The sequence below is a fragment of the Oppia nitens genome, unplaced genomic scaffold, assembly GCF_028296485.1.
Source record: "Oppia nitens isolate AA-2021 unplaced genomic scaffold, nextdenovo-longstitch-racon4-pilon3 scaffold4_pilon_pilon_pilon, whole genome shotgun sequence".
NCBI lineage: Eukaryota > Metazoa > Arthropoda > Arachnida > Sarcoptiformes > Oppiidae > Oppia > Oppia nitens.
In genome coordinates, this window is record NW_026533232.1 from 8,216,338 (window position 1) to 8,242,598 (window position 26,261).

The 26,261-nt window shown below is 32.1% G+C and overlaps 7 protein-coding genes across 7 annotated transcripts in view; 5 read left to right on the plus strand and 2 right to left on the minus strand.

Moving 5' to 3' along the window:
* Positions 1–430: 430 nt before the first annotated feature.
* Positions 431–2,526, minus strand: LOC128960514 (ras-like protein). The gene is made up of 5 exons (XM_054306614.1): positions 1,858–2,526; positions 1,689–1,737; positions 1,482–1,595; positions 1,312–1,414; positions 431–864 (listed from the first exon to the last, which is right to left on the minus strand). The coding sequence occupies exons 1-5, from the start codon at positions 1,910–1,912 to the stop codon at positions 592–594; spliced, it is 594 nt and encodes a 197-aa protein (XP_054162589.1). The 5' UTR covers positions 1,913–2,526; the 3' UTR covers positions 431–591.
* Positions 2,527–6,450: 3,924 nt separating this feature from the next.
* LOC128960513 (semaphorin-5A-like) lies at positions 6,451–13,721 on the plus strand. Its single transcript, XM_054306613.1, has 6 exons — positions 6,451–6,552; positions 6,929–7,016; positions 10,295–11,077; positions 11,172–12,135; positions 12,205–12,662; positions 12,741–13,721. Exons 1-6 carry the CDS (start codon positions 6,465–6,467, stop codon positions 13,309–13,311), a joined length of 2,952 nt encoding a protein of 983 aa, XP_054162588.1. The 5' UTR covers positions 6,451–6,464; the 3' UTR covers positions 13,312–13,721.
* Positions 13,722–15,029: 1,308 nt separating this feature from the next.
* The window catches only part of LOC128959428 (myb-related protein B-like), a 395,191-nt gene continuing 383,959 nt past the window's right edge, over positions 15,030–26,261 (plus strand). Inside the window, exon 1 of the mRNA XM_054305377.1 lies at positions 15,030–15,039. The gene's annotated coding sequence lies outside the window, so the exon portion shown is untranslated. The remainder of the gene's footprint in view (positions 15,040–26,261) is intronic.
* On the plus strand, positions 15,948–17,202 carry LOC128960391 (probable serine/threonine-protein kinase DDB_G0283065). The gene is made up of 2 exons (XM_054306463.1): positions 15,948–16,069; positions 16,151–17,202. The coding sequence occupies exons 1-2, from the start codon at positions 15,952–15,954 to the stop codon at positions 17,200–17,202; spliced, it is 1,170 nt and encodes a 389-aa protein (XP_054162438.1). The 5' UTR covers positions 15,948–15,951.
* On the plus strand, positions 17,596–22,970 carry LOC128959419 (multiple epidermal growth factor-like domains protein 8). The gene is made up of 4 exons (XM_054305363.1): positions 17,596–20,722; positions 20,787–20,975; positions 21,045–22,598; positions 22,669–22,970. Exons 1-4 carry the CDS (start codon positions 17,815–17,817, stop codon positions 22,968–22,970), a joined length of 4,953 nt encoding a protein of 1,650 aa, XP_054161338.1. The 5' UTR covers positions 17,596–17,814.
* LOC128959441 (DNA-directed RNA polymerase II subunit RPB3-like) lies at positions 23,560–24,701 on the minus strand. The gene is made up of 2 exons (XM_054305393.1): positions 24,050–24,701; positions 23,560–23,983 (listed from the first exon to the last, which is right to left on the minus strand). Exons 1-2 carry the CDS (start codon positions 24,561–24,563, stop codon positions 23,652–23,654), a joined length of 846 nt encoding a protein of 281 aa, XP_054161368.1. The 5' UTR covers positions 24,564–24,701; the 3' UTR covers positions 23,560–23,651.
* Positions 24,903–25,949, plus strand: LOC128960393 (STE20-related kinase adapter protein alpha-like). The gene has a single exon (XM_054306464.1). It carries the CDS (start codon positions 24,903–24,905, stop codon positions 25,947–25,949), a length of 1,047 nt encoding a protein of 348 aa, XP_054162439.1.

Here is a 26,261-nt window from a genome sequence, read left to right on the forward strand (position 1 = left end):
ATGATGTCTATTTGTATCACTTGGTTTTGGATACTAAATACCGAAATCGGATAACTAAATCATAATAATTGATGTTAAATATAATTTAATCCTATTTAATAATAATATATTAAATAAAAAGTTGAGTAAATTATTAAATAGTAACATAAATAGATGATAATAAACAATAAAATATTTAATTTTAAAATATTTAAAAAAAAACTGAAAAATCTTTTTTAAAAAAAATCTGTTTTTCAATTTGTAATTTAATTAATTATTTGTTTATATTAATCTTTGCAATTATAGCAAATGTAAATAAATTGGCTTAAAAATTGATTCATTTCAAGTCGATTAAGTTAATCAATCAATTTAAACAATTAAAATTTATAATAGATTTTCAGTTATGATAAATAATGACAACATTAACGAGTCATTTATCAATCAATTAATTAATAATAATAATAATAAAATGGTTATTTAAATCGTCAAAAGTTTCGTCTCCTCTTATTCTTACTCTTTCTCTCTCTATTTCTCTCTCTCTCGTAATTAATTGGTTTATAATATATTTATATAATTACTAATAATAATCAAATATTAATAATCAATTAATAACTATATAATACAGCACTTCTTTTTGCGTCCCTTTTCCCGGTGTTTCTTCTTGTCTTTGCCTTTGCGATCCCTATCTTTGCGTATTTCTCTGACCAATGTATAGAAAGCGTCGTCGACACCCATCCTGGTCTTAGCCGATGTTTCGACAAATGGTATGCCATAGTTTTTGGCCACCTCGTTGGCCGCCCGCATGTCCACCGCACGGGTCGGTAAATCGCATTTATTGCCCACTAATACCATCGGCACGTCATCGGCGTCTTTGACGCGCTTTATCTAAACGGTTATCGGCATATATATTATGTACTTAATTTTTTTTTAAAGATTTATTATTTAATTATATATTTATTTATTATTTATGATAGTTATCACTACTTATTGTAATATCAGATAAGCTATTTTTATTAACAGATTTTTTTGTTTGTTATATAATGACATTACATTATTTTTTATGAGTTATGTGCTAAATGTCAGTGAATTATAAAATTATTTTTTAATAATAATATAAAGTTATGCTATAAATAGGATTTAGTGTTCTTTATAAACGATTATTATTTATATGATTATAATAAGTAAATTTATTATATCATTAAATGACTCTTTTTTTATTTTTTGCTTAAAATTTTTTTATTTGTTGATTGATTACACTTAAATGTCTTAGTGTTTGGTAACAGTGTGTGGTTTTTTTGAAAAAGTGTGTCACAATATATTTTTATGACATACCTGTTCCCTATACATAGAGATGTCCTCAAAAGACTTGGCATTATTAACAGCAAACACTAATAGGAAACCCTCTCCGGTTCGCATATATTGGTCACGCATTGCGCTGAAGAAGATAAAAACAATTTAATTAAAATCAATACATAACCACAGCATCAGTATGTGTGCTATACCTGTACTCCTCTTGACCGGCAGTGTCCAGTATGTCCAGCAAACATGTTTCGCCATCGATGACCACTTGCTTTCTGTACGAGTCCTCGATTGTTGGATCATATTCATCGACAAAACTATTTAGTAAATAAAAATAAAATAATTAAATGATACATCAATTTTTGGTGATAATCATCACTAGTGTGTGTGTGTTTGTATCAAAAACTTACTGGTTTTGAATCAATTGTATAGTTAAGGCACTTTTGCCAACGCCTCCGGCTATAAGTCAGATAACAAAATAAAATGGTTATTAGTTTTATGAATATAAACATTGGTATTATATCGTCCTATTCTATCGGCACCGTTAGGTCGGGGCTCTCTCTCTCTCTCTTTACTTACCGCCGACAACGACCAGCTTATATTCGGTCATAATCTCTGCATTTCGGTCCACCATATGATACAAAATATGACCAGAAATTTAACGATACATATGATATCTTATGGTTATATCAATACCAACAACAAAAAAATCAACAGTAAAAGCGATATGTAATGAAATCAAAGATATTATTAATTATTAATATATCCTATCACTGAATAATTGGTAATAATAATAATATTAATGATAATTTCACTGGATCAATTTATGATAACTCAATTGATGGTTATTATTATTATTTATTAAAAAAACACACTAGCATAAAATTATGAGCTTGCTAAAAATGCTTATACATATATGTATGTTTAAATGATGATCATTATAATTATTATAATACATAAAGCAATGGATACATACAAACACAAACACACACACAGACAGACACACTATAACTAAATATAATAAAAACCAAAACAATTAGTTGTATTTAATTGTATGGCAAATGCATATTAATATATCGATTCATTAGTGGATCAATTCATTTGGTGATAATAATAACTATGAAGTCAACAATACAATCAACAACTGTTGTTGTCTTTTATGTCAATTTGAATTGATTTTTTATATGTGATATAAAAAATATGAGTTTATTATTATTATTATTATTAGTATGTTTTAGGTTGAAATGGATTTAATATTAATAATATAAGAAATTGTGTGTTAAAAACAATATATTGTATTCAATATAATAATAATAATATAATTGCTGTGTTTTTTCTCCTTATATTATTCACTGCTATAATAGGTTTGCATTAGTAAAAAAAGATAACTGAACGTAAAGGACGTCCTCTTTGCACAGGGAGTTGGGGTTTGTATGGCTAACACATATTAAATTCAATTACTTAAAGAATATATATATATATATATATATAAATTTTAATTAAACAAGTGTTACATTAAATGAGGTTATTTTTTATTTTATTTTTGTTGATGATAAATCAATTTGGTTATCACTATATTTATTTATTTTTTGTTTAATATAAATTAAATTTGATGATTATTTATTAAATTATTAATAATATATATATATATAAAGTTTATATATATATATATTAATCACACTATTTTAGAGCCCATATATCACATGAAAATTATGTTATGATTCAGATTAGACTTTTTAAAACTGACAGTCGCTTTGTGTTTAAGTTAAGCAGTTTTTGTCAATAATCTAATCAAACATTGGTTTTCTGTTTCTTTTAGTTTTTAAACTATTGATTCTTTGATTTACAAATTTAAACAAATATATCACTAAATAAATTGTATGAATGTTTTGTTGGGTTTGGATTACACGGTATATGCCTGTTGTGCACACAATTGTTACAATAATAATCTGCACTACATTTAGACCAAAAAAAATACTGTATTATAAATTAGTTTTTAACAAGAATTTTATGTTTGATTATATTATTATTATTAATAATGAATGCTATTTTAAAAATATTCGACACAAATAGTTAGTTAAACACATAGTGTGTTATCTCCTAAAATGTTTATATATTGCATTACTATACTAGTCGTCAATTGTTTATAATATCCGTATAATCACATGCAATGCGATTCCTGGGAATTATAAACTAATATTATTTTTTGTTGTTATATATAATTTGTTTGCAATTTTAAAAGTAATGAAAAAAGGTATTAATGTCTTTCTGACAATACATACACACCTGTAGTTATCTTGTATATTGATTTTACATTGCAAATGCTTGCAATAATACAGGTATATATTTGTATTTAATAGCACCGATATGTCTAATATAACTCTTACGAGTTGCTCAGGTGTGTTGACATATACGAGTGTAAAGACAGTGTGGACAGGGATCTCAAGCAATGTATACGTATTTTATTAACAAGTTTCCAAAAAAAAAACGGTTAGTCATACACATCATAGTATTATAAAAGGAGTTTTATAGCCATAAGACTGTCTCATAACAAAGGCATTTAAAAGGGGAACTCCACTAAAACCTACCTGTGCTCTCTCTCTCTCTCTCTCTCTCTCTTTCTATGGCTGTTGCTTATTCTTTATAAGCACTCGCATCGACACATATGTGTTGCACACACAGGGCTGTAGGGCTGTGCTCTACGAGAATATACAGTGAAATAGCGTAACACATATGGAGAGAGCGGTTAACGAGATTTTTAGTACTCCATTGGAGACATTTATATAGCACTGTGGAGTCCATCAGTGAATTAGACTGAGGAAAGTAATTGTGAGCGAGTGAGTGCTGGACAAGGAGTAGTGGGTGAGGGTAGGAGAGGCTCATATAATATATATATATATATATATACCGGGCATTAAAGAGAGAGAGAGAGAGAGAGAGACCCGTAAAAACATCTTTTGTCAATTTCAGAGTACTAAACGGTTAAACCAGAAAGTCTATGGACTGCTACTATCTCTTTAGATTTTTATTGATAATCAATTTTTCGAGAGAAAAGAGGTTTATTGAAAGCATAGCCAGGGATAGACAGTTTGAAAAACCTACTGTACTTGAGCTCTGTGTTAATGCATGGATGAGTGCATTAGTTAAATGAAAGGGAGATTTACTGAACGTTAAGAACATTACAATACATTTTAAATTAACATAACATATAAAATGATACACTTTTATAGAGCGATCTGTAATATATGGATACTGTAGTTATGATTTGCATAAATTGCAGAATAAATAGTTTTAAAAAATACATAAATAGTTAAATAAAATATAGTATTTGTTTTATCACAGTTTAACATATATTATGTTAAATGTTATTATATACTGTATATTATAAGTTATAATTTATAACATATAATTATATATACAATATGTAAAAAATTGAGTGAAAATTAATAGGCACTTTAATTATAATGCAATTTATTTTATACAAACAGTAGGATAGCATAGTTTATATTGTAGTAATTTTTGAATGCAATTATTTCCTTATTAATAATTATTATATACTGTATATAAAGTATACAAAACAAATCAGTTAGTATTTTTATAACCGATTTTTTAATACAAATTTTATTAACTAAATGTTAAAATGCTTTGAAAGTTAGTGAAAGAACTTTTCATCATTTGATAACAAGTATTATATATTCAATAATATTGTTAAGCAATGGCTAACGTCTCTTCACGGTCTCACTAACTCTGGGTTTGTCTCCTTTTTTCATCAAAAAAATAAAACTTTTTTTTGTATTGCTTTCTGAGTGTTAAAAGAAGTTTCAAAAAAGTGAGTAACAAATGCTTTAAAAGACTTAAGAAGAGTGAGAGGCAGTCAAACACAGTGTGTCTGAGGCCAGGGCTTAGGGTTTTGAACGAAGAGATTGTTGTTAGCGAGGAGTTGGTTGTTGTGTGTATTGATAGAGGAAAGGCATAAGGAGTGTAATCTGACTATAGATTTGAAGTGAAGTGTTGTGTTGTTTTGAGTAATAGTTGGGGACAAAGTTCGCCAAATACAAGAAGTTGTGTGTGTTATGTATGTATGCCATACCCAGCACTGGCAGAGTGCTTAACGAATTTGAGCTCTTGGCTCAGGGATAGTATTATATATATATATATAGTATATGCTATGAATATATATATATATATATATATATATATATATATATATATAGGGGAAGGGGATGACAGACAAAGTGAGTGAGTGATAGGCAAAAGGGAAAGAGAGAGAACCTGAGGATAGGGCAAAACAAGAGGAACAAGTGCTCGTCCAATGCAGGACTGCCTTCATATCTGAGGCCTGTCTCTAACACTACAGCGCTGTTTGAAACTTGAAATGAGTTTCACATTTGAGAGCATTTGTGACGAGTTTCACGTTTTGCTTTTAAAACTACATATCCATTGCACAGCCCTTATCAATACAACTGGTCTTAAGATTCAGTTTTTTCAGTGCCTTAACTGCTGTGTTGTGTTTGAAACAGACAATCTGTTGTCCAGATGTAAACATAGACCAAGTTTTCCAATTGTCTTAACGGTCCGATCCCTGTGTTGACCAAACCGTCCAAACATTTTTGCCGCGAACTTATCGTTGCACTTATTGTTTGATCAGTTTTTCAATCAATTGATCGATTAATTGTCAATTTGTTTCACAAGTTTTTTTTCACTAAACAGTAATAATAATAATAATAATAAAAAGTTTTTTAAACTTAATTATTTCACAAAAAGTTATATAATATAATTCAGTGACTTCTTATGTAATACACACCCAAACCGTAATAGAAAAGCATAATTGAAAATATAAAATATTTTGAATTTCTTGTTATATGTTTCGCCAATTAATTCAGTACTTGAACTCAAAAACAAAAGTACAATGAATTTAATAATAATATTATTATTACGATTATAATTGGGTGAAGATTTTCATAAATGGAGGGAAAAATATAACAACAATTGTTTAATTGAATTATGATTTTGTATACAAGTTTTTAAAAATATATTAATAATAATATTTTATTATGATTTTTATGTGATTTTTAAAAAAGTCAAAATTTATTTATTTATAAAAAAAAGTTATTTTTGAATTTTATTTCATTTTATACTAAAAAAAATATTAAATGAAAATAAATATATTCCGATTATTTTATAATATGTTAAGTCAATTAAGAGTCAAATTACTGCATAATTATGTGCTGTTATTATGCATTTGTGTAACACTATCGACAAATACCAATAATTGTAAGTCAATATAGTAAATGGTTTTTGTTTTGTTTTTTTTCTCTACAAAAGTATCGGTTATCAACTTTTTATTTACTTTCTTATGGTTTCTGCAAATAATGATATTTAAAATGAATAGAAAACAGTTTGAATTTCAATGAAACCAATGAAGAAAAATAAGGAGAGAGAGAGAGAGAAACAGCAATAAAAATAATTTCAATAAAAAAAAGTTTATTCAAATTAATGATGTTTAGAAAAAAAAACATTTTTTTGCAAATAAAATTATTTTTGAATTTGAAAGTTTGATTATTTTTGAAAACTTAATTAATTTGTTTATTTATTTACTTATTTTTTAAATTTTTTGTTTTGTTTTGTTTTCATTGATTGTCACCTCAAGTTGTGGAGCGATATTCGCATACTGGTGTCACTTACTATCGACAGTTGCTGTTTGATGTGCATAACTATCAACTAATAGTTGGCGCCCGGTATGTCCCCTTAATTATCATTGCTATCCACTCTCCCGGTGCCCCCTTTTTATACGATATCAGACACTCTTATCTAGCAATTTATATTTATATATATTTATACGACCGGGGCGAAAAATTATATATATATAAATATACAGGATTCTAGACTATATAAGCTGTCTACAGTTTTTTTATGTATATATATATTGGTAATATATATATATATATATAATTGGTTAGCATAAAAAACACACGGATTTTATATACAGTATATACTGTATATATAATATATGATTTTTTGCTACTTACAAATTGCTGCTAATGAACGATAAAATAATATTTGGATAGTTAGTTAAATATATAATAATATAGTATATATAATATATATATATATATATACAAAAAAGTTAGTCATGATTTTTGTTTTTCTCACAAATTATGATATATAACATCTTCAATAAATATTATTATTATTATATATTTATTTTTTTTAAATATGTCTATATCTGTAATGTTTGTTTAATAGCTGAGAGGGACCTCACAGACGACCCCAAAATTATTATTATTAATTTTTTGAAAGCTTTTAATATGGCATAAGTGTGTATTGGTATTGAAATCTATTTGTGTCTATATATTAAATATTAAATTTTTTCTGGTGTCTGTCCTTCATATGACACTATCGTTTAATTTCCAAATGAATTACATTTCAATATACCTTGTTATAGATAAATAGTGAAATATTATATAAATTAAATATGGTTTATATCAAAATATATATACAGTATATATATGATAGTTTGCATAAATTCATATGATATTAAGTTTTTTATCTCATTTTTTTATATATGTATTTCAAGTCTTAAGAAATTTATTTATTATAGTTCATCCAAATCTATCATAACTTTGAGTGATTTTTACATAAAGTGACAGCACTTCACTAAATATCTGAACAAACACTGCAAAAAAATTAAGTAAATAAAATGTAATAAAATAAAAGATATTGAGTTGAAAACATAGGTATATGTATATAATATTATATACATTATCTATATACTGTATTAATATATTACATTTACTGATAATACATTGTATTGTAGTAAACATTTACATAATAAAATAATATTTTTAAAATAAAAATTGATATTACAATTTTGCAATAATAATTTTAAGATATGTTTATCAGCAGAAAACTGCAATAATTGCAAAAACAATAATACATTATAACTAAGGGCTTCAGTAATAGTACTATTTACTAATAATAATAATACAGATGAGCTCCCGTTCCCCTCTTTCGATCCCTTTTAGTCATAAATAAATCCATACGTATTCACGTGTTATGGGATATAGTATTTCAAGAGATTTTTGGACACACACTTAATGCCATCCAAAATGCCATATAAACAGAGTATATATCATATAAGGGTTTGCAGTCCTAATTTGTCTCACTTTTCAAATAAGTCTAATTACTTCAAAAACAGAGCCAACGACTGTGTCTTTGACATACAAAACAGATTTTTGCCACAAATAGATCCCAACAAATAATAATAATAATAATAATAATGATAATACAGTTACAATTATAATAGTAATAGTAATGATAATAAGCAACATATTTATTTATTTTGGATAAATAACAAAAATTGGCGCAAATAACTATATAACTAGAAATACTAGACTACGTGACTTTATATTATTATCAATTTTTGTTTTTAGTTTTTACGATATTTTATTATAATATCATTATATAATGACAATTATAATAGTAGCTATAATAAAAAGTGATACTAGAAATAAAGAGGTAATAAAATAAAATAACTGTAAATATAGATATACAGTATATGTTGTATAAGTTATACAAGTATTAATAGTTATCATTTATTATAATAAATAAATATATAATTTTTATCTTTATTTAAAGTAATCAATTTTTTCTACTTCACTACTATACTAATGTTAAAAACATATGAAACAGTTTTGTTAAAACATTTACACATAAAATTAGTTTCGCTGATGTTTTCATAAAAATATAATGAATTATATTATTATTATTGTTATATAATTTATACGGAATATAAATAATAAATGTGTGTCTGGTTTATAGATTACATAAGCAATCAATTTTAAAACATTGCAATTAATTTTGCAAAACTTTTAGGCCAGTCATCCCTTATTATATATTATTATTATAATAGCCTTTAAAAAAGTATCCACAGAGAGAAACCTTGTTTTCAGTTGAAAACCCTCAATATATTTATAATTTTACATATATTTTTGCACACACTTTGTGCAAAAAAAACAAATTACTAATAAACATATGAGACATTAATATCACAGTAATGATAATAATGGTAAAAAAGGATTTACTTATTTATGAGCGCCGAAACTCGTGTGGGCCTCAAAAAAAAAACAACAGTACATACGGTATACTGTAAAACACCACAAATGGTTGTAATAGTGCATGTGTTGGGCCCCGGGAGTTAAGCTCAGGAACGTCCATCTCTATAACCTTACTCTCTCTCTCTCTCTCTATATATATATATATATATATATATATATTATGTTATGATGTCCTTCACGTGTCAAAAAGCAATTGAAAACTAAAATCTTTTTCTTCTGGTAGAAGAAAAAAATAAGATATATCTCTAAAAACGTGTTGTAAAATATATATTAAATTTTTAAATGGAAAAATAGGACCCAATATTTTGTTTGGGCGTTAGTTTTTTTTACTATACTTGAACTATAAGTACTAGAAAAAATTGTAATAATTTTTAAAAACTTTATTATAAAAATGTAATCACTTTTTTTTAAAAAAACAACTCTAAATACAACAACAAAATAAAACAACACAACAACAACATGTATAAGATTTATTTGGCATTAGAAGGCAGTGAACAAAAAAACTTTTATTTTAGATTACATTTTATTTTTGATTATATAACATACAAACACTCTTATCTATCAAAAAATAAATAAATAAAAATAAATTGTTAGCAGATTTTTATTGTTTTTCTTACTATTGCCCACTTTTCTTGAGAGAGAGAGAGAGAGAGAGAGAGAGAGAAAGAAATAAAGAAAGAGAACTAACTTTAACCTCAATTAATCTCTTCTTTTAATATCTTCTATCTTAAGAAACTATTGAAGATATATACTATTGAAAGATGTATTTAGAGACACAAAAGACAATTGTTATTACATTTATATTTTATTTGTTTTTTTTGTTAACACTTTTGATATTTCGTGACTATGTATATAATAACAATAAGTAAAAACCTTTTTCTATTACTTGTTATAATTAGGGATTATCTGTTACGCGTGGGTTTGGACAGCTTTGCAACCTCTCGTCCGGAAGCCCACTATATACCAGCCGACGCCGAAAAACAAAAATTATGCGAACGAAAAGGCATGAAACGATGGCAGTGCCATAACTACATTACAGTACTGTTGCCCATCACTGCCACCAAACAGGTGCTCGTCTGTGGCACCAATGCCTTCTCACCGGAGTGTGAGATAAGACAGTTAATGAGTTTGTCGACTGTCATCAAACGCGAATCGGGTGTTAGTCGAAGTTCGTTCAGTCCTCTCTGGAATACCAGCGCTTTGCTAACATATTCCGGTGACTACTATTATGCCGGTCCTCTTGACTTTCGTGGTATCGACGCTGCAATTACCAAACATCCCAGCAATCAATTGCCACCGACTCAGACATCACTATTGGCAACCAGTAATCCGATTAAAAAGTCAATCCTAAGAACAATGCAATCGGATTCCAAGTGGATCAACGCCGACGCCAACTTTGTCTTCAATTTTGAATATGAAAATCACATTTACTTCCTGTTCAGAGAGTCGGCAGTCGAGTACATAAACTGCGGCAAAAAGATATACTCCCGAATCGGTCGGGTTTGTAAAAACGATGTCGGCGGACAACTCTATTATCGGGAAAATTGGACATCATTTACAAAATCGAGACTAAACTGTTCAATACCCGGATTATTCCCATTTTATTTTGATGAGATCGAGTCAGTCGATTGGGTCGACTCGGGAGATGTGCCCACACTTTATGCCACATTTAATACTCCAGAGTATGTTTTATATAATATTCAATTTTTTCTGTTTTGTTATCAGATCTTGATTTCTAAGATCATACGATATATTTCTCATTTGCTTTGCTAACAGAAACTCAATTCATGGTTCAGCCGTTTGTGCCTATCGTATCGATGCTGTGTTGACCGCATTTCACGGACTATTCAAACAACAAAAGTCAACCGATTCGATGTGGCAGAGCTCTCAAGCAGACAAAGACACCTTCGAGTGTCAGGCATTCAACAAGAATCAGTCTGAATGGCATCAAATGCAAAGACTGAACTCACAGTTCCAGTTAATGGATTCGGCCGTACAGTCGGTCAATGGACGACCATATGTTATTGAAACAAACAAACGGTTCCAGTTTATAGCTGTCGATGTTATTCAAAGTAAACATCACAAATCAATTGAAGTGATGTTTGTGTCGACAACTGATGGCTGGCTTATGAAGTATGTCCGCTGGCCATTCGCTACCAAATCGTGTCTCATCGACCAGTTTCGGGTCATAGCCAACACTACCAATGATGCCATACTCTCGATGAAACTTTTGAGAGACACTCAATCAATATATTTGGGAACTAAACGAGAAATAATAAGGATATCGGTTGAGCGTTGCCATCAATACACGGATAAAACTCAGTGTGAACTAAGTGGCGATCCTTATTGTGGTTGGGATCAGTTGAAATTGGCATGTACTACAGCACCGGGAGGTAATCCTCACTCACAAGAGTGGCTGCAATCTGATTCACAGCAATGTCAAGAAGCGAAACTAAACCAATGGAGTGATTGGTTATCATGTAATCAACTAAATAAAACTATTGGTGACCAATGCTTTTGTCGAATGAGATCATGTGCTGAGACCAGTTCTAGTGATACCTGTATTAATGGCAAAGAAGTCCAAGTTTCTAACTGTACCCAACACGGAGGTTGGACTGATTGGTCTCAATGGTCTCAATGTAGTGCCACTTGCGGGGCGACCAACAAATATCGGTACCGCAAGTGTTCAAACCCGGCGCCAGCTTTTGGTGGGCGTCAATGTCGCGGACCTGACAAAGAAGTAATTTACTGTTTAAAACCTATAAATGGATTGTTTTTTAATCTGTTTTTAATCTTTTTATTTGTCTAGTCTATACAGTGCACTAACTTACCTCCCTGTGTCAATCTGACACAACCAGAGCCAGTGAAGCCAATAAATCAATGGTCCGATTGGTCTGATTGGGAGGTCTGTTCATCTAAATGCGGAGGTGGTGTACAATTGCGAAGAAGACGGTGTGAATACAAAGATATGTACAAAGGATGTGTGGGCTGTGATGTCGAATGGCGTATATGTAACCGACACGAGTGTGCGGAGTCCCGGCAACACTCTGAATGGACCGATTGGCTCATAAAAAATATCACTGGCGATGGTGTGGTTGAGCAGAGATTCAGATTCATCTGTAAGTCTCAGACAGGAGAGGGTCAGGGATTGAGTGTACAAACGAAAATTGAAGAAAGATTTATTGCGTCAAACAATGTGTGGTCTCAGTGCTCGGATGATGCCTGTAATGGCTGGCAGTTTAAGTGGAACGGTGACCATTATATTAGGTATATCTTCAATAAATTATTTTTTATTATATATAATTTTATTCTTTAATAACAAAATTATTGAATAAATTTTTATAGACGTGAATGCACTTCAAATCAATGTCAGGGATGGACTCAATGGACACAATGGACACAATGCATGTATGGCAAACAGTTCCGTTCCCGACAGTGTGATGGCAGTGACAAATGTGTTGGCCATTACAAGGAGTTCCGTCATTGCGACAGAAATAATGAACAATATGTTCCCAACGAAGAAAACAATTCATTAGATATGATTAATGACAAACCGGTATTCAGGAGTTCCTTATCGGCCGAAGCAGAGTCCAGTAATGAACAAACAGTTAGTTTACAAAAATTAGTACTTTTCTGTATTCTGTCATTTATTACGGGTGGCTTCATATGTGGTTTAATTATATACATTTTATTAACCAAAACGGAGCGATTCGGTGGTGTAAGCCATAAGAGGCTAAGCCTACGGCAGTTTTTGCCGCAAAAGTCGACGGCCAACGCATACGAGTCACCGCACGACTACAAGTCTAACTCATCGGTGTTGTCACCGTTAAACAGCAGTATTCCTCCCGTAAGAGAGGCCACAATCAAAAGGGGTTCCAGTATAAGGGCTCAGTTGCATTCAGACCAAAACTTTTAGATTAACAAAAAAAAAACATGACTTCAGTTTAAAAAATATATATATCACTGACCAAGAAGTTCAAAGTTCATTGGACTTCAATATATTATATATCAATTAATTTGATCTCAACTCAACCTTTTTTTTTGATAGGCATTTAAATTGTTCTCCAAAACGATATAATGACAGCTATTTCTGAATGATTAGACGTTGAGAATGAGCGTATAGTTAGCTAACAGTAGTTTCAAATCACAACTACCCGTCCCACACAACATATATGCTAAATATTTATGATATAAACGAGAAAGTGTTTGAAGTTTTTTGTAAAATTTATGTTGAAATAGATTTTTATTTTTAAAAAAAGTGATAAATTAAGTCAAATTTAATGAATGGAAAAGTTTATGTAACTATTTTTATTATTATTATTTATAATTAATTAATTAATAGTATGATATGAATTAAATGATCAAAAGTTAGAGTACATTATTATTATTTACTAATTAAATTAGATGAACAAATTGAATGACATTTATAATCATCATCAAGTTATCATTGTTGTTGTTGACCATGGTTAATTTTTTTAAAAACTAAAAAAAACATTTACAACCTTGTCATTTTAAAAAATTATATTTTTTACATTCAAAGCCGTGTATATATATATTGTGCCATAAATTTTAGAAATTTTTATTTTGTAGAGATATATTTTATAATTATATAATATTTTTTATATTATATTTGATATATCGAAACTATAATATATTGTATATATTTAACATATCAAAATATTTATTTGACATTTTTTTGAAATAATATTTTAATAAATTAAAAATTTAAATAACTTGATATTTATTTTCTTTCATTTAAAAAAACTCATATGATAAAGTTAAATTAACCTGCTACTATAATTGACAATGCTAACTTTTATAGATTTAAATAAATCTATTCAGGTATATACTGTAAATTAAATATATTAATAATTAACGTATAAATTGTTGTAATTAAACTAAAATTTAAAACTATATAATAAATATAAGAATTTCTTAAAGAATAAATAAATTTTTATTAATTTATATATTATAGCCTATAATTTATAGGACACAATAACTTTTTAAAAGTTATTGTATGCTTGTATATGAAAATTGATAGAAAAAGTACTGTATGTTTGAAAATTTAGTTATATTTATTATATATAATTTTTTAAAATTTTAGTTTAAATAGTAGTTTTTGACATTTTATAAATTTGTGTTTTGTTAAAATAATTAATGTCTGCATAATTAGTTGAAATTACGATCATTTTCATAATATAATTTTGTGTGTGTGTGTGTGATATTATAATTACAAAAAGTAATACCTAGATGCTAGTAATGTCAAATATGTACATTATTGATATATTTTATATTGATATATTGTATAATAATAAATTACATATTGTAGTTAAATATAATTTCATATTGGCTTGTATAAAATTGACTTATTTATATAGTTATATGTAACTAAACCGGTCTATAGATATACCTGTCTATATATATATCAGGGTTAAGCAAGGTTTTGGATTTTAGGGGGGGTAGACCGGGGTAAAATTTACAAAATTCTCGAAAAATCTTGGGGGGGGGGTATTGGGTGGGGTAAGATTTTTATTGCATTTTTAAACGGCAATTTTTTCAAAAAAAATCCAAAATCAAGGGGGGGGGTCAAGAGAAAATTCCCTAAAAATTCCTTAAGTTCCCGTATAAATTCCCGGGAAAATAGGTAAAATTTCCAAAAATATAAAAAAACTTAAAAATTAACAAAAACTTAAATTTTAACAAAAAATAAATATATTTTTTAAAAAAATATTTTAAAAATTAATAAAAACTTAAATTTTAACAAAAAATTAAATAATGTATTTAAGATTTAAAAATAGTTGATAAAAGCATTAATGATACACTATGAGTTATTTTTAGTATTTTAATAATTTTTAACTTTTAATATAATTAATTTTTTAAATAATACTTAATGTTTATAGTTTGTTATATATTTTTATTTTTTAAATGTTATTTTTATACAAATACTGACTGAATACTACTTATTTAACTCAAATTTTGTTAAAGCTTAATTATATTAAGTACAAAATTGAAAATATTTTTAAATTTTTTATTTAAAATTTAAAAATTATTAATAAAAAATTTATAATATAAGTATTTATTGTTTTATTAACTTCTTAAACTATCTTAAACTTATATTTAAATTGTAATATGATTACTCTTTTCAACAAATAGGTAATTTTTAATTTTTTAGTTTATTTTAATTAAAATAATCTTATTTTTTGATGAGTTTTAACGTTATTTTAACTATTTTTAATCAATAATTAGATTTTTATAAATATTAAAAAAATATAAACACTTACTAAAATAGTTTCAACTAAAATTAAAATTTTTATAAATTTCAAAAAAATTTTCGGCGCCTTAGGCGCCGAAATTTTAGGGGGGGTCATTTCTCGTCGTTTTTAAGCGACAATTTTTCCAATTTGGTCAAAAAGTCTGGGGTGGTAAAATCCCAATTTCTCGATCTTAGGGGGAGGTATTTTGGCCTTACCCCCCTACCCCCCCTTACTTAACCCTGATATATATATGCTAATGACTGATCACTGATATGTCCAGCAAATAAATTGTATGTCAAACAATGGCCACACAAACAAACCCGACACCGGCAGTCATCCTTAATCTCGATAACTTTGAATTGGTTAATGAAAATCGATTCAACAAAGTGTTCGACATTGTCAACGAAATTGGCGCCGGAGGTGACTAATAGTTATTAATTAATTAATTAATTAATTATCTATTATTTGTTATAAATATCATATATTATATCCATTTATTAGGGTTTGGTATCGTCTATAAAGTCCGCAATCGTATGGAGTCTACGCCTGAACATGACATACACTATGCGGTTAAAGTAATCCGATTCAATCAACTCACTGAAGATAATAGAGATATCAGTCAATTGCTTAATGAAGTGCATATCAATGCCCGGATGTCAACCCATAAAAATATCGTCAATTACAAGACATCTTGGATTGAATATTGCTCTCAACAAGAATTGGAAAACTGGAAGAATGGATTAGATATTAATACTTGTAAAGAGAGACATGAAAGTGGAGACGAACCCATGGATACTGATGTCGATGCTGTTGAGAGTTCGGTTAATGATATGCTTGAAAATCTTTTATCGGCTACTGTGCCGGTCATTACACCAAATCCAATACGAGTGCCATCATCGCTATGGGGACCATCACTGTTCGTTCAGATGGAACTATGCAAACAATCTTTAGATAATTATCTTAATCAACGCAACGATAAAATCGAAGGTCGACTCCCGGACAAGAGTCTCATGAAATTTGGTCTCAAAATTATTCGCGATGTGACAAATGGGATACGTTTTCTTCATCGCAAACGTATTGCACACAAAGATATTACTAGAAATAATATTTTGTTTGGATTTGACAAAATGTTTAAGATAGCAGACTTGGGCTATAGTAGCCTCAGGGGATCAAGTGATGAGAACGACAACAGTAACATCGGGTCACTATCAGGTTCGGGTCGATCCTTCAATCGTCGGCCGCCGGAATGGATCCCTACAAGTGATGGTCGCGGCGAAGATCTCTGGGATCTCGGAATCTTAATGTTAGACGTGTTTTATAAATTTAATGCAATTACAGATCGCAATGAAGCATATGTTTACAGAAGCAATCTCTATGATAAACGGCTCGTACCTAATGATCTCCAGGAGCTATACCCGAACATTGCCCGACTCATGATATGGTTAACCGAATTACATCAAAAAGATCGGCCTATAAGTGCTGCTTATGTTTTACGTGAATGTTTGCCAAAACTATTGAATAGCGAGCTATGCATTGGATTAAAAACCACATAAATGTTATTGAATTAATTGAATCAATTTATTTTTTTTTTTTTTAACTATAGTTGTGCCAAATTTTATTTTAGTCAACTAAAAAAAATACATGATTTTAATAAATTAAAACAAATTAATTTTTTTACAATCATTTGTTCAATATTTGCATTGCCTATCAATTTATTTCAGTAATATTTGAAATAAAGTTTTTATACAATTTTTATTTGTTTGCGTTATTTATGGGCAACTAATTAGACTAACGACTCAATTGTTATTCAATAGAGAAAATGTTTTGACAGTTTTGCTCCAAAAAATAAAATACTATTAATAATAATAAATAGTGAAAATAAATAACAAATTGTTTTTTAATGTTTTTCTACTATTTATATCCATATTATTATTATTATTATTATTAGTCAACAAAATCAATGAAAACAAAACAATTTGTTTACAAATGAAATTAAATACTTAGTTGTCATACGATTAGACAAAACAATTGTTTGATTGATTTAATTGTTGTTTGTTTTGTCATCAAAAATAAGACGACAATAGTATAGATGATAATGAAGACAACGACAGTAACAACAATGACAACGATGGACACGAAGTGATTGATTTTAATGAAGACATAACATGATATTAGCCAAAGATTACGGCATTTACTTAATATTGATATTCATATTGATTTACGGCTACCGATGTCTCAGTTCTGTCCACTCGACGACATGTGATAGTAAGCAAAATAACGATTGCGTTGACCATCGATGGCCTAACAGATTGACAGCGAACCAGACGTGCGATCGGCGACAGTCAATGACATGTCGTCACTGCAGATGTTATACAGAATGTCTTCCGCGCGGACTAGTGGTCAACGCAACGACCGGATGGTTTGGCACACATTTCACGGCCGATATGGTCGACAGTTCGCCGCAGTATTGCCTATGGATTCTGACTACACATCCAGTGGTTGACATCTACACACTGTACTCCATAGCTATGGCCCGATCGATATCCAGACAGTCCATACCTAACACTCCGGCCATCAGTCTGACCATTGAGAAGGATATGCACGTTGAATGTCCCGACTCTAACATACAGGTGTTCGACGGCGTTCCCGATTTTGTCGCGTCGGGAGCCCTGAGCCAAAAGTTAGGCTTCTATTGCGGCACTGATCTCAAGGAAGACATTCATTTGGTGGCGCATTCGGGCTTTCTTACCGTTTTCTACGAACGCCGCGACCCGAACCAAGGCTTCAATGCATCGTATGTACGGCTGGACTGTCAGTCGTGTCAAACGCTCAACGACAGGGAATGTGTAAATAATCAGTGCGTTTGTTCGGACAATAAGATCGGACCCAACTGTGGTGTTACTGTCTGTCCCAACAACTGTTCGGCCGACAAGAATCAGGGGACGTGCGATCACCAGAACGGTCGGTGCATTTGTATGCCTAACTATGTGGAGAATGACTGTTCGCAAAGTATGTTCACTAATCGACTTGTTTGGTCCACACTATTCAACTGTGAAGCGGCCAAACCATTCTTGCCATCGCTTTCACTGTATTTGCCACGAATGGGACACACACTAGAAAATACCGATTCATATTTATGGCTATTTGGCGGTTATTCAAGTATAAGAGGACAGTTGGGCGATATGTTTCGTTTCAATTTAATAACATCGCGATGGGAGGAGATTTCGACTAACGGCAAACATGATAAGGACAGTTCCCGATCTGGTCCACAACCGCGACATTTTCACGCAACAGCACTTTACGGCGAGTGGTTCTATCTCTACGGTGGTCTCAGTCAAGTGAACGGTGTGTTGGGTGACTTCTGGAAGTTTGAAACAGTGGATCACAATTGGCAAAAGTTGGAGATTATTGACGAACTTCCAGCACTGGCCGGACACACACTGACTGCCACCGACAACGTAGGCAGTCTTATACTGATTGGCGGCTATTCACCAGAGTATGGCTTTTTCGAGAAGACACTTGAGTATGATATTGACGAAAATCGATGGAAAGTGTTGGACGATGGAAATGGTGTTCGACCCGTAGGTATTTATGGTCACACCGCTGTGTTTCACTCGCAAACCCATAATATTTACATTTACGGCGGTGTTGGCTACGATATGGATAGGACTTACATATCGGGAGATTTGTACAGTTTTGATGTCGACACAAGTCATTGGTACCGATTGCCACCCGACGAACAAATCAATCCAATCAATACGCGACCCGAATCGCGATATTTTCATTCTGCGGTGTCCACTGAACTCTATATGATTATAATCGGCGGTCGAAATAATGATAGCAATGCTATTGTGAACTCTATTTACGCATACATTTATAAGTGCAATAAATGGATATCATTGCAATCCGAAACAATTCCAGTGAGTGGTGAACCTCCCGAACCGGCCATTGCACTGTCCATTACAATACAGGACAATAATATTTATATTTTTGGCGGAACTAATGGCCAAACAAATGGAAATCTTTACCGATTAACGGTACCAAAAGATTTATGTCAACTCTTTTCATATTCAAGACTCGGTTGTCTTCGACATATCGGGTGTTCCTATTGTTCCGTTTACGAGAACGGAGTAAACAAAACTTTTTGCTACTCACAAGATCTGACAATACCTCAGAGCTGTTACAATCCGAGAGGAGCTTCAGAAGTGGCTCAGGGACTCAGTTGTGGTGTTGAACTACTTGAGCGTCGCAATTGTTATCAATACAAGACTTGTGTTGACTGTGTAGCCTATTGGCCTATTTATGGTTCGGGGAAACAGGTGTGTCAGTGGTGTTCAAACTGTCAGAGTGGTCGGTGTACACCTATGGGTGCCACATGTGAACGTGAATCTCATTGCACTTTACAGCCTCGAGCGTTCATTTTCGGCCATTTGTGTCCACTTCGACAATGTTTGGCCTCCGATTGTCATAAATGTTCGCAACTCGGAGGCTGTATGTGGACACGACAGGTATTGCGTTCAGAAATGGGTCGTACATTAAATGTTAAGCCCATATTTGACTGGACGTGCGTTCAAAATATACCCCAAGACGTGGCATCAATAGTTGTCGAGTCTATGCCACCGCTCTCTTGTCCGATCTCTTGCTTAAGTTATACAAACTGTAGTTCATGTTTGGAAAGTTCCGGCGGCGAAGGTGGTCATCATTCATGTTCTTGGGCTCAAAACATAAACAAATGCATTTCTCCCAGTTTTGTGCCACTCAGATGTGAGGCCGGCCTCTGTGGTAGTCTTGTTCTAAGCGGCTCTCCATCGCAATGTCCTTCCACTTGTCACCAACTAATGCAATCGGCTCACTGTCTCTCTCGACCCCATTGCGGATGGTGTGCATTCAATGGAACAGCTGTAGATGGCCGAGGAATCTGTATGGAAGGACAACTGCCCGGTCCTATTGGTGGCACCTGTAAGAAAGAATATGTCGGTCTATTACCGAATCAACCGTTACCTTCAATGACCACCAAATGGTTATCACAATCAGAAGGGCCGCCAATTTGGGCGTATTTAGAAAGACCTAAAGGTGTGGACTAAACTTATATTTAAGTTTTATTTTATATTATAACTGTATGTTTGTATTAACACAGAAAATGAATGTCTTAACGGACATCACACGTGCGATGAGCGTACAGAAGATTGTATTGATCTGGAAGATGGCTTTATGTGTAAATGCAAACCCGGATACCTAATCGATGACAATCAATGTAAAGCCATATGCCATGAGGGCTGTATGTTTGGCACTTGTGTGGCGCCCGATGTCTGTCAATGCAATTTTGGTTAGTAATTAATAAATTAGTTTTTCATAGTTGTCTACAAGTATTTCATTCAATTGATTCATTTAATAGGTTTTGTTGGCACCAATTGTTCGCTGGCGTGTGAGTGCAATGGTCACAGTAACTGTGCGGGTGTTAATCGACTAAGCGATTGTCTTGAATGCCAGAATCACACCCAGGGATCTCAATGTGAAAAGTGTAAACCATTTTACGTCGGAAATCCTGTTAACTCCGGAAAGTGTGTCCCATGTAAGACATATTGCAATAATCACTCTGAAGTATGTTTGGATCGCCAACTATACGATAAAATTAGAAATTTTTCGGGACTTTTGGAGGCAATAAACACACATAAAGATGTAGAGAAAATATTGGGACACGTTGTCGATGAGGGACCCGCTTCGGGAGCTGTTTGTGTCAACTGTAAGCATAATACTAAAGGCACGGAATGTAACTCATGTATTGACGGCTTCTTTCAAAACAATGCCGAACGCATTGGTGACGGTTGTCGACGGTGTCATTGTAACGGACACTCAGACACCTGTAACAAAGTAACCGGAGAGGACTGTCAGTGTGATAATAGTACCGAAACGGATAGACAGTGTTCGCAAAATAGTAGCAAAAGTTCACTGACTCCCTGTTGGCAAATGCAATGCTCCAAATGTAAGGAATACTTTTTAGGTGTTCCTACTAATGGTCATCAATGTTATCGACACATGTTTTTGGATAAAGACTACTGTTTTGATCCGAAAACTCAAGAGGAATGCATTCGAAAACAGTCTGGACTGCCATTTGGCAGAACTGTATTCTTTGCTGTTCAGCCCCGATATATGAATGTCGACATCAGAATCTTTGTGGACGTCACTAAAGGGTCCGTCGACTTGTATTTATCGGCAAAAGAGGACACATTTGTTGTGGATGTCAACAAAACTAATGGCATTCACTGGGTTTGGTTGGACAAGAAGTACTCGACGCACATCTCATCTGGAAATCTATATAACGATTTGGACAGTCTTTCACTGAAACAGCCGTTTCTATTGAATGATTCCATGAGATTTAATCCACTGAAGTCACAGACCAGTGGACCGGCGCTCAAATTACGACATTCATCAGCTAATGATCTCATCTATTACTTGACGATCACTGATCCAAATGAATTTCTCATTGTTCGTAATCTTAAAAATCGTTTAGTTATTACTATACCTCAAGAAGTTCATGATCTAAGAAGTACTCGATTTTACATAATTTTAAAAGGAATTCAAAGTCAATTGAAAGGCCATATTAATGGTACGGATGATCACAGAAGTTATGGTAACATATTCTTCCGTCAGGACCAGAGTCGCATAGATCTGTTTGTTTTCTTCAGTGTCTTCTTTTCCTGTTTTTTCCTATTTCTTTGCGTTTGTGTTATGGTTTGGAAAATAAAACAGGCATTTGATATGAGACGCGCTCGGCGTCTACACGTGGCTGAGATGAAGCATATGGCCAGTCGGCCGTTCGCCACAATACTCATTCATATCGACGGCTCGTACACTACAAATGATGTCGAGTTTGCTCTGTCGTCGCCATCGCATCACAAAGAAGGCACTATAAAGAAGAAACCATTTCGCTTTAGAGGAAGCATTTCCAGTGAGTTTAATAGTATTTTTAATTTTATTGACATTTTTTGATAATTTTATTGTTCATTTGTATAAAAAAGGTCTGAGAGACTCACCCAAAGCTCAGGTACATCCCGAACCGTTTGATAAGTATACGATACGTCCAGTGGCCGTCGAGCCGACTGCCGATGGTTTGTCAGCAGTGGTCACAACACTAGTTCATCTGCCGGGCGGCAAAACTGCTCCCAACCGGATGTGTTTGGCTTCTACTTTGGTATCATTGCGTAACTCACATCATATACTCAACGCCAACACTAACCACAGTAACGGTAATAACATCGGGAAAGTCGGTGCCGGCGTCTGGCGGACAGCCACCAGAAGACGGCCACACTTTGCATTCTAGTCTTGCATTTGATTTATAAGTTATAACATATAATATTTAACGAAAAATTATTTAAATTAATTGATTGACATATAATTTTATTATCTGTGATAAAAATATTAGAGTTGTTTTTAATGCTAATTATTATATTATATTATATTTTTAAGTAAGCAGTTCCTCTTAAATAACTAATTTAGTTACTCATTCATCAAATTGTCATTTTAAGTCAACAATAATCATGTTATGAATTTATTTATTATGTATTTTAAGTTTTTTTTGATGAGTTTTTAAAGTGTTTTTCATAACATTTCCAATCAAATCATTTAATTCAATAAAAACGAAAAGACATTAGGATTTTTGTAAATCCAAAACAATACAAAACAAATCTAACAAAACAAACAATAAATGTTTATTTTATATTAACTTTTATGGCCAATACTTAAAATAATTATAATAATAAAACATTTAATATCATTATTTACAAAAAATAAGACTAAATTTATTTTGGATTAACTGTAAGTTAAAAGTAAAAATTATTTTGATATGATTTATAAAAAAAAAATTCTTATTTATATTGTATTTTTGATTAATACATTATAATAAGTGTATCGTAAATCATAACACACTGTTTAAGAGTAATGAATAGCAATAAAATTATTGGCAAATGATATATGAATGGTAGCGAAGATTTATTATTTGGGATCAGTTGATGGCGAGCGCATCGTTTTGTATTTCGTTCTGCACCTGAGTCTGCAAATCAGTCAACTTTTTCTTCAATTGTGTCAAACCGGACATAACAATTGTGGTCGGCTTTAGACAACCGGCCGATTCAACGGTAAAATAAAATTTGTTTGGTTTTCCGTCGCGTATGTAATCGGCCTCGTATTGCGGGTCGTCTTCGCCAAACTCAGTGTACTCACTGCGCGGCCATTCCTCTGGTTTGGGGTACAGTGTGTGACGGAAAGCGTTGTCCGGATCGTACTCGAAGGCCACACCACAAGTCGGGTTCCACTTTGCATGCTCTTTGCCGAAGCCTAATGACCGGTAAAAACATGTGTTAATAGTATTAAGACAATGATTTTGTTGACGATTGGCCATACCTTTCTTGGCGTACGCTTTGATCTTCAATTCCTGTCCGCGACGTAACTTCACGAGCAATATCTCATTGTCCACATCGTTCTCGTCGTACTCCTCATCGTTGTCGTGATGTCGCGATGACACCGGCAATACCCGAGGATCCGATGACTTGAGATCAGCGCTGGTCACTGATTTGGTCTCCTCTGTGGTACACTTGACGTCTAGAGTAAATTCTACCGAACACTCGGGACAGAAGTCAACGCACGTACAGTCGCGCGAGTACTGCATCCGATCGACCACTTCTTCACAGGTCAACGGTATTAAACCCAATCGATGAGCAATAAACTCGTCGTGAAGTACCGATGAGTTGGCCTCCAATTGGACCCAATCGATGGCCAATGTGGGCACTTCGGCAATGAACACTCGACGCAAAGAATTGGCAACCGATAGGTCTGTGTCTTCGACACTGAATTTAATGTACTCGTCTTGAATGCCGTTGTCCGGTATGGACACTGTTGGCTGATTGGCGTACGGCATGACTGGTCAGTGGACACCCAATATCGCGGACACCGATTCTCAGTAAATAACTGTTTGAAAACAGATTTTTTGTTTTGTATTAACGCTATAATCACACAATTGATTGCTTTAAACAATATATAGTTTTGAACATAAAATACGTCTAAAATAAACAACAAATATATCTATTGATTATGTATTACAGGGACTCTGTTTATAGCAAACATTATTTGTTGTAAATGTTTGAAATGACATAAGAATTATATTTTTCTATATTATCAGAGAATTATTATTCGAGAAAAAAGTTTTTAAAAAAAAAATTTTCTTTTTCTTTCTGAAGACTTTTTGATCACAATTGTGATGGATATTCATACAGAACTGATCCAAAGGGATCCCAAACTCTTTATCAATGCACAGCTCATCCACAGTCCAGACGTATTCAAAGTTTATTATAAACCAAACGATTGTTATTTAATGTTAAGAAAGACTGATTTGAAAGAATACGAGAGCTTAGACTTCATGAGAAAAGAAGTACTTTTATGTCATAAACTAAAACACATTAATCTGTTGTCAATTATAACATCGTTTACCGTCGGCTCAGATCTGTGGACATTGACTCCATATTCTGTCTTCGGTTCGTTATCTGATGTATCGAAACCGTTTGGTTTGACTGAACAATGCATTTCTCTGGTTGTCAAAGATGTCTTAAACGGTGTCCAATATCTGCACAACAATAGTATTGTTCACCACTCTATCAAAGCTTCTCATATCTTAGTGTTGGGTCGACCGGATACTCAAATGCGGTGCGTTTTGTCGGGTCTCAAGTACTCTGTCAGTGCCATACGTGAAGGTAAAGTCATGTATCCAATGTATGACTTTCCGGTTCACACCGAAAGGTATATCAATTGGATGGCACCGGAAGTACTCGAACAAAATATGATGGGATACGACACAAAAGCAGACATCTATAGTATAGGAATCACGTGCTGTGAGCTCTGCAACGGATCCATTCCTTACAGAGGACTCGAACCGTCCGAAGTTTTGCTCAGCAAACTCAACGGCGATATACCTGAGCCTTTGGACAGTACATGTGCTGGACTGAACCAATTGACCAAAAAAGGTGACAATAAAGAAGAAATTAACAAATACTTAGAGAGCAAACCCGAAGAGAAGCTCAGATATGAGTCATTTCTCCAAAGAACTTACAGCAAAACATTCAAAGAATTTGTCATTAAGTGTTGTCTTCATCCGGAACCACATAAACGATATAATGTCACTCAACTTCTTGGGCATCAATTCATTACGAATAGTGATTGGATTGAATGGTTTGGTGGTAAACAAAATCAAAACCAAGTACTACTCGATTCATTCAACCGCAATGGTAACGGAAGATCTTTTTCTCTCTAAAAAAAATCTATTATTTATAGTAAAATGAATTTTCTAATCAAATAGTAATTTTAAACATTTATTTTTTGTGACTCTTTTATTTTAATTTTAAATATTTTAATGTTTTGTTATATCAAATATAGTTTTTAAAATGTATTAAAAATTTTATTACATAGCATTACACAATGGGTAGTTTGAATCTTAAAATTTTATGTCAATAAAATTATCACATTAGTGGCATACATTGCCTCAAGACTCAGATTCTGGATTCAATTACCATTAGTAATAATACCGTAATATATAAAACAATACTAAAAATAATAATATCGGTGA

Bases quoted from the DNA above. Each gene is read 5' to 3' on its own strand.
- LOC128960514 (XM_054306614.1), bottom strand. From the start codon at position 1,912: ATGGTGGACCGAAATGCAGAGATTATGACCGAATATAAGCTGGTCGTT. The intron at 1,596-1,688 runs GTAAGTTTTTGA...TTTACTAAATAG, and splicing joins ATACAATTGATTCAAAACCA to TTTTGTCGATGAATATGATC. The intron at 1,415-1,481 runs GTATAGCACACA...TATCTTCTTCAG, and splicing joins GCCGGTCAAGAGGAGTACAG to CGCAATGCGTGACCAATATA.
- LOC128960513 (XM_054306613.1), top strand. From the start codon at position 6,465: ATGTTAAGTCAATTAAGAGTCAAATTACTGCATAATTATGTGCTGTTA. The intron at 6,553-6,928 runs GTAAGTCAATAT...TGTCACCTCAAG, and splicing joins ATCGACAAATACCAATAATT to TTGTGGAGCGATATTCGCAT. The intron at 12,136-12,204 runs GTAATTTACTGT...TTATTTGTCTAG, and splicing joins GTCGCGGACCTGACAAAGAA to TCTATACAGTGCACTAACTT.
- LOC128960391 (XM_054306463.1), top strand. From the start codon at position 15,952: ATGGCCACACAAACAAACCCGACACCGGCAGTCATCCTTAATCTCGAT. The intron at 16,070-16,150 runs GTGACTAATAGT...TCCATTTATTAG, and splicing joins CAACGAAATTGGCGCCGGAG to GGTTTGGTATCGTCTATAAA.
- LOC128959419 (XM_054305363.1), top strand. From the start codon at position 17,815: ATGATATTAGCCAAAGATTACGGCATTTACTTAATATTGATATTCATA. The intron at 20,723-20,786 runs GTGTGGACTAAA...GTATTAACACAG, and splicing joins GTATTTAGAAAGACCTAAAG to AAAATGAATGTCTTAACGGA. The intron at 22,599-22,668 runs GTGAGTTTAATA...TGTATAAAAAAG, and splicing joins CTTTAGAGGAAGCATTTCCA to GTCTGAGAGACTCACCCAAA.
- LOC128959441 (XM_054305393.1), bottom strand. From the start codon at position 24,563: ATGCCGTACGCCAATCAGCCAACAGTGTCCATACCGGACAACGGCATT. The intron at 23,984-24,049 runs GTATGGCCAATC...ACCGGTCATTAG, and splicing joins CAAAGCGTACGCCAAGAAAG to GCTTCGGCAAAGAGCATGCA.
- LOC128960393 (XM_054306464.1), top strand. From the start codon at position 24,903: ATGGATATTCATACAGAACTGATCCAAAGGGATCCCAAACTCTTTATC.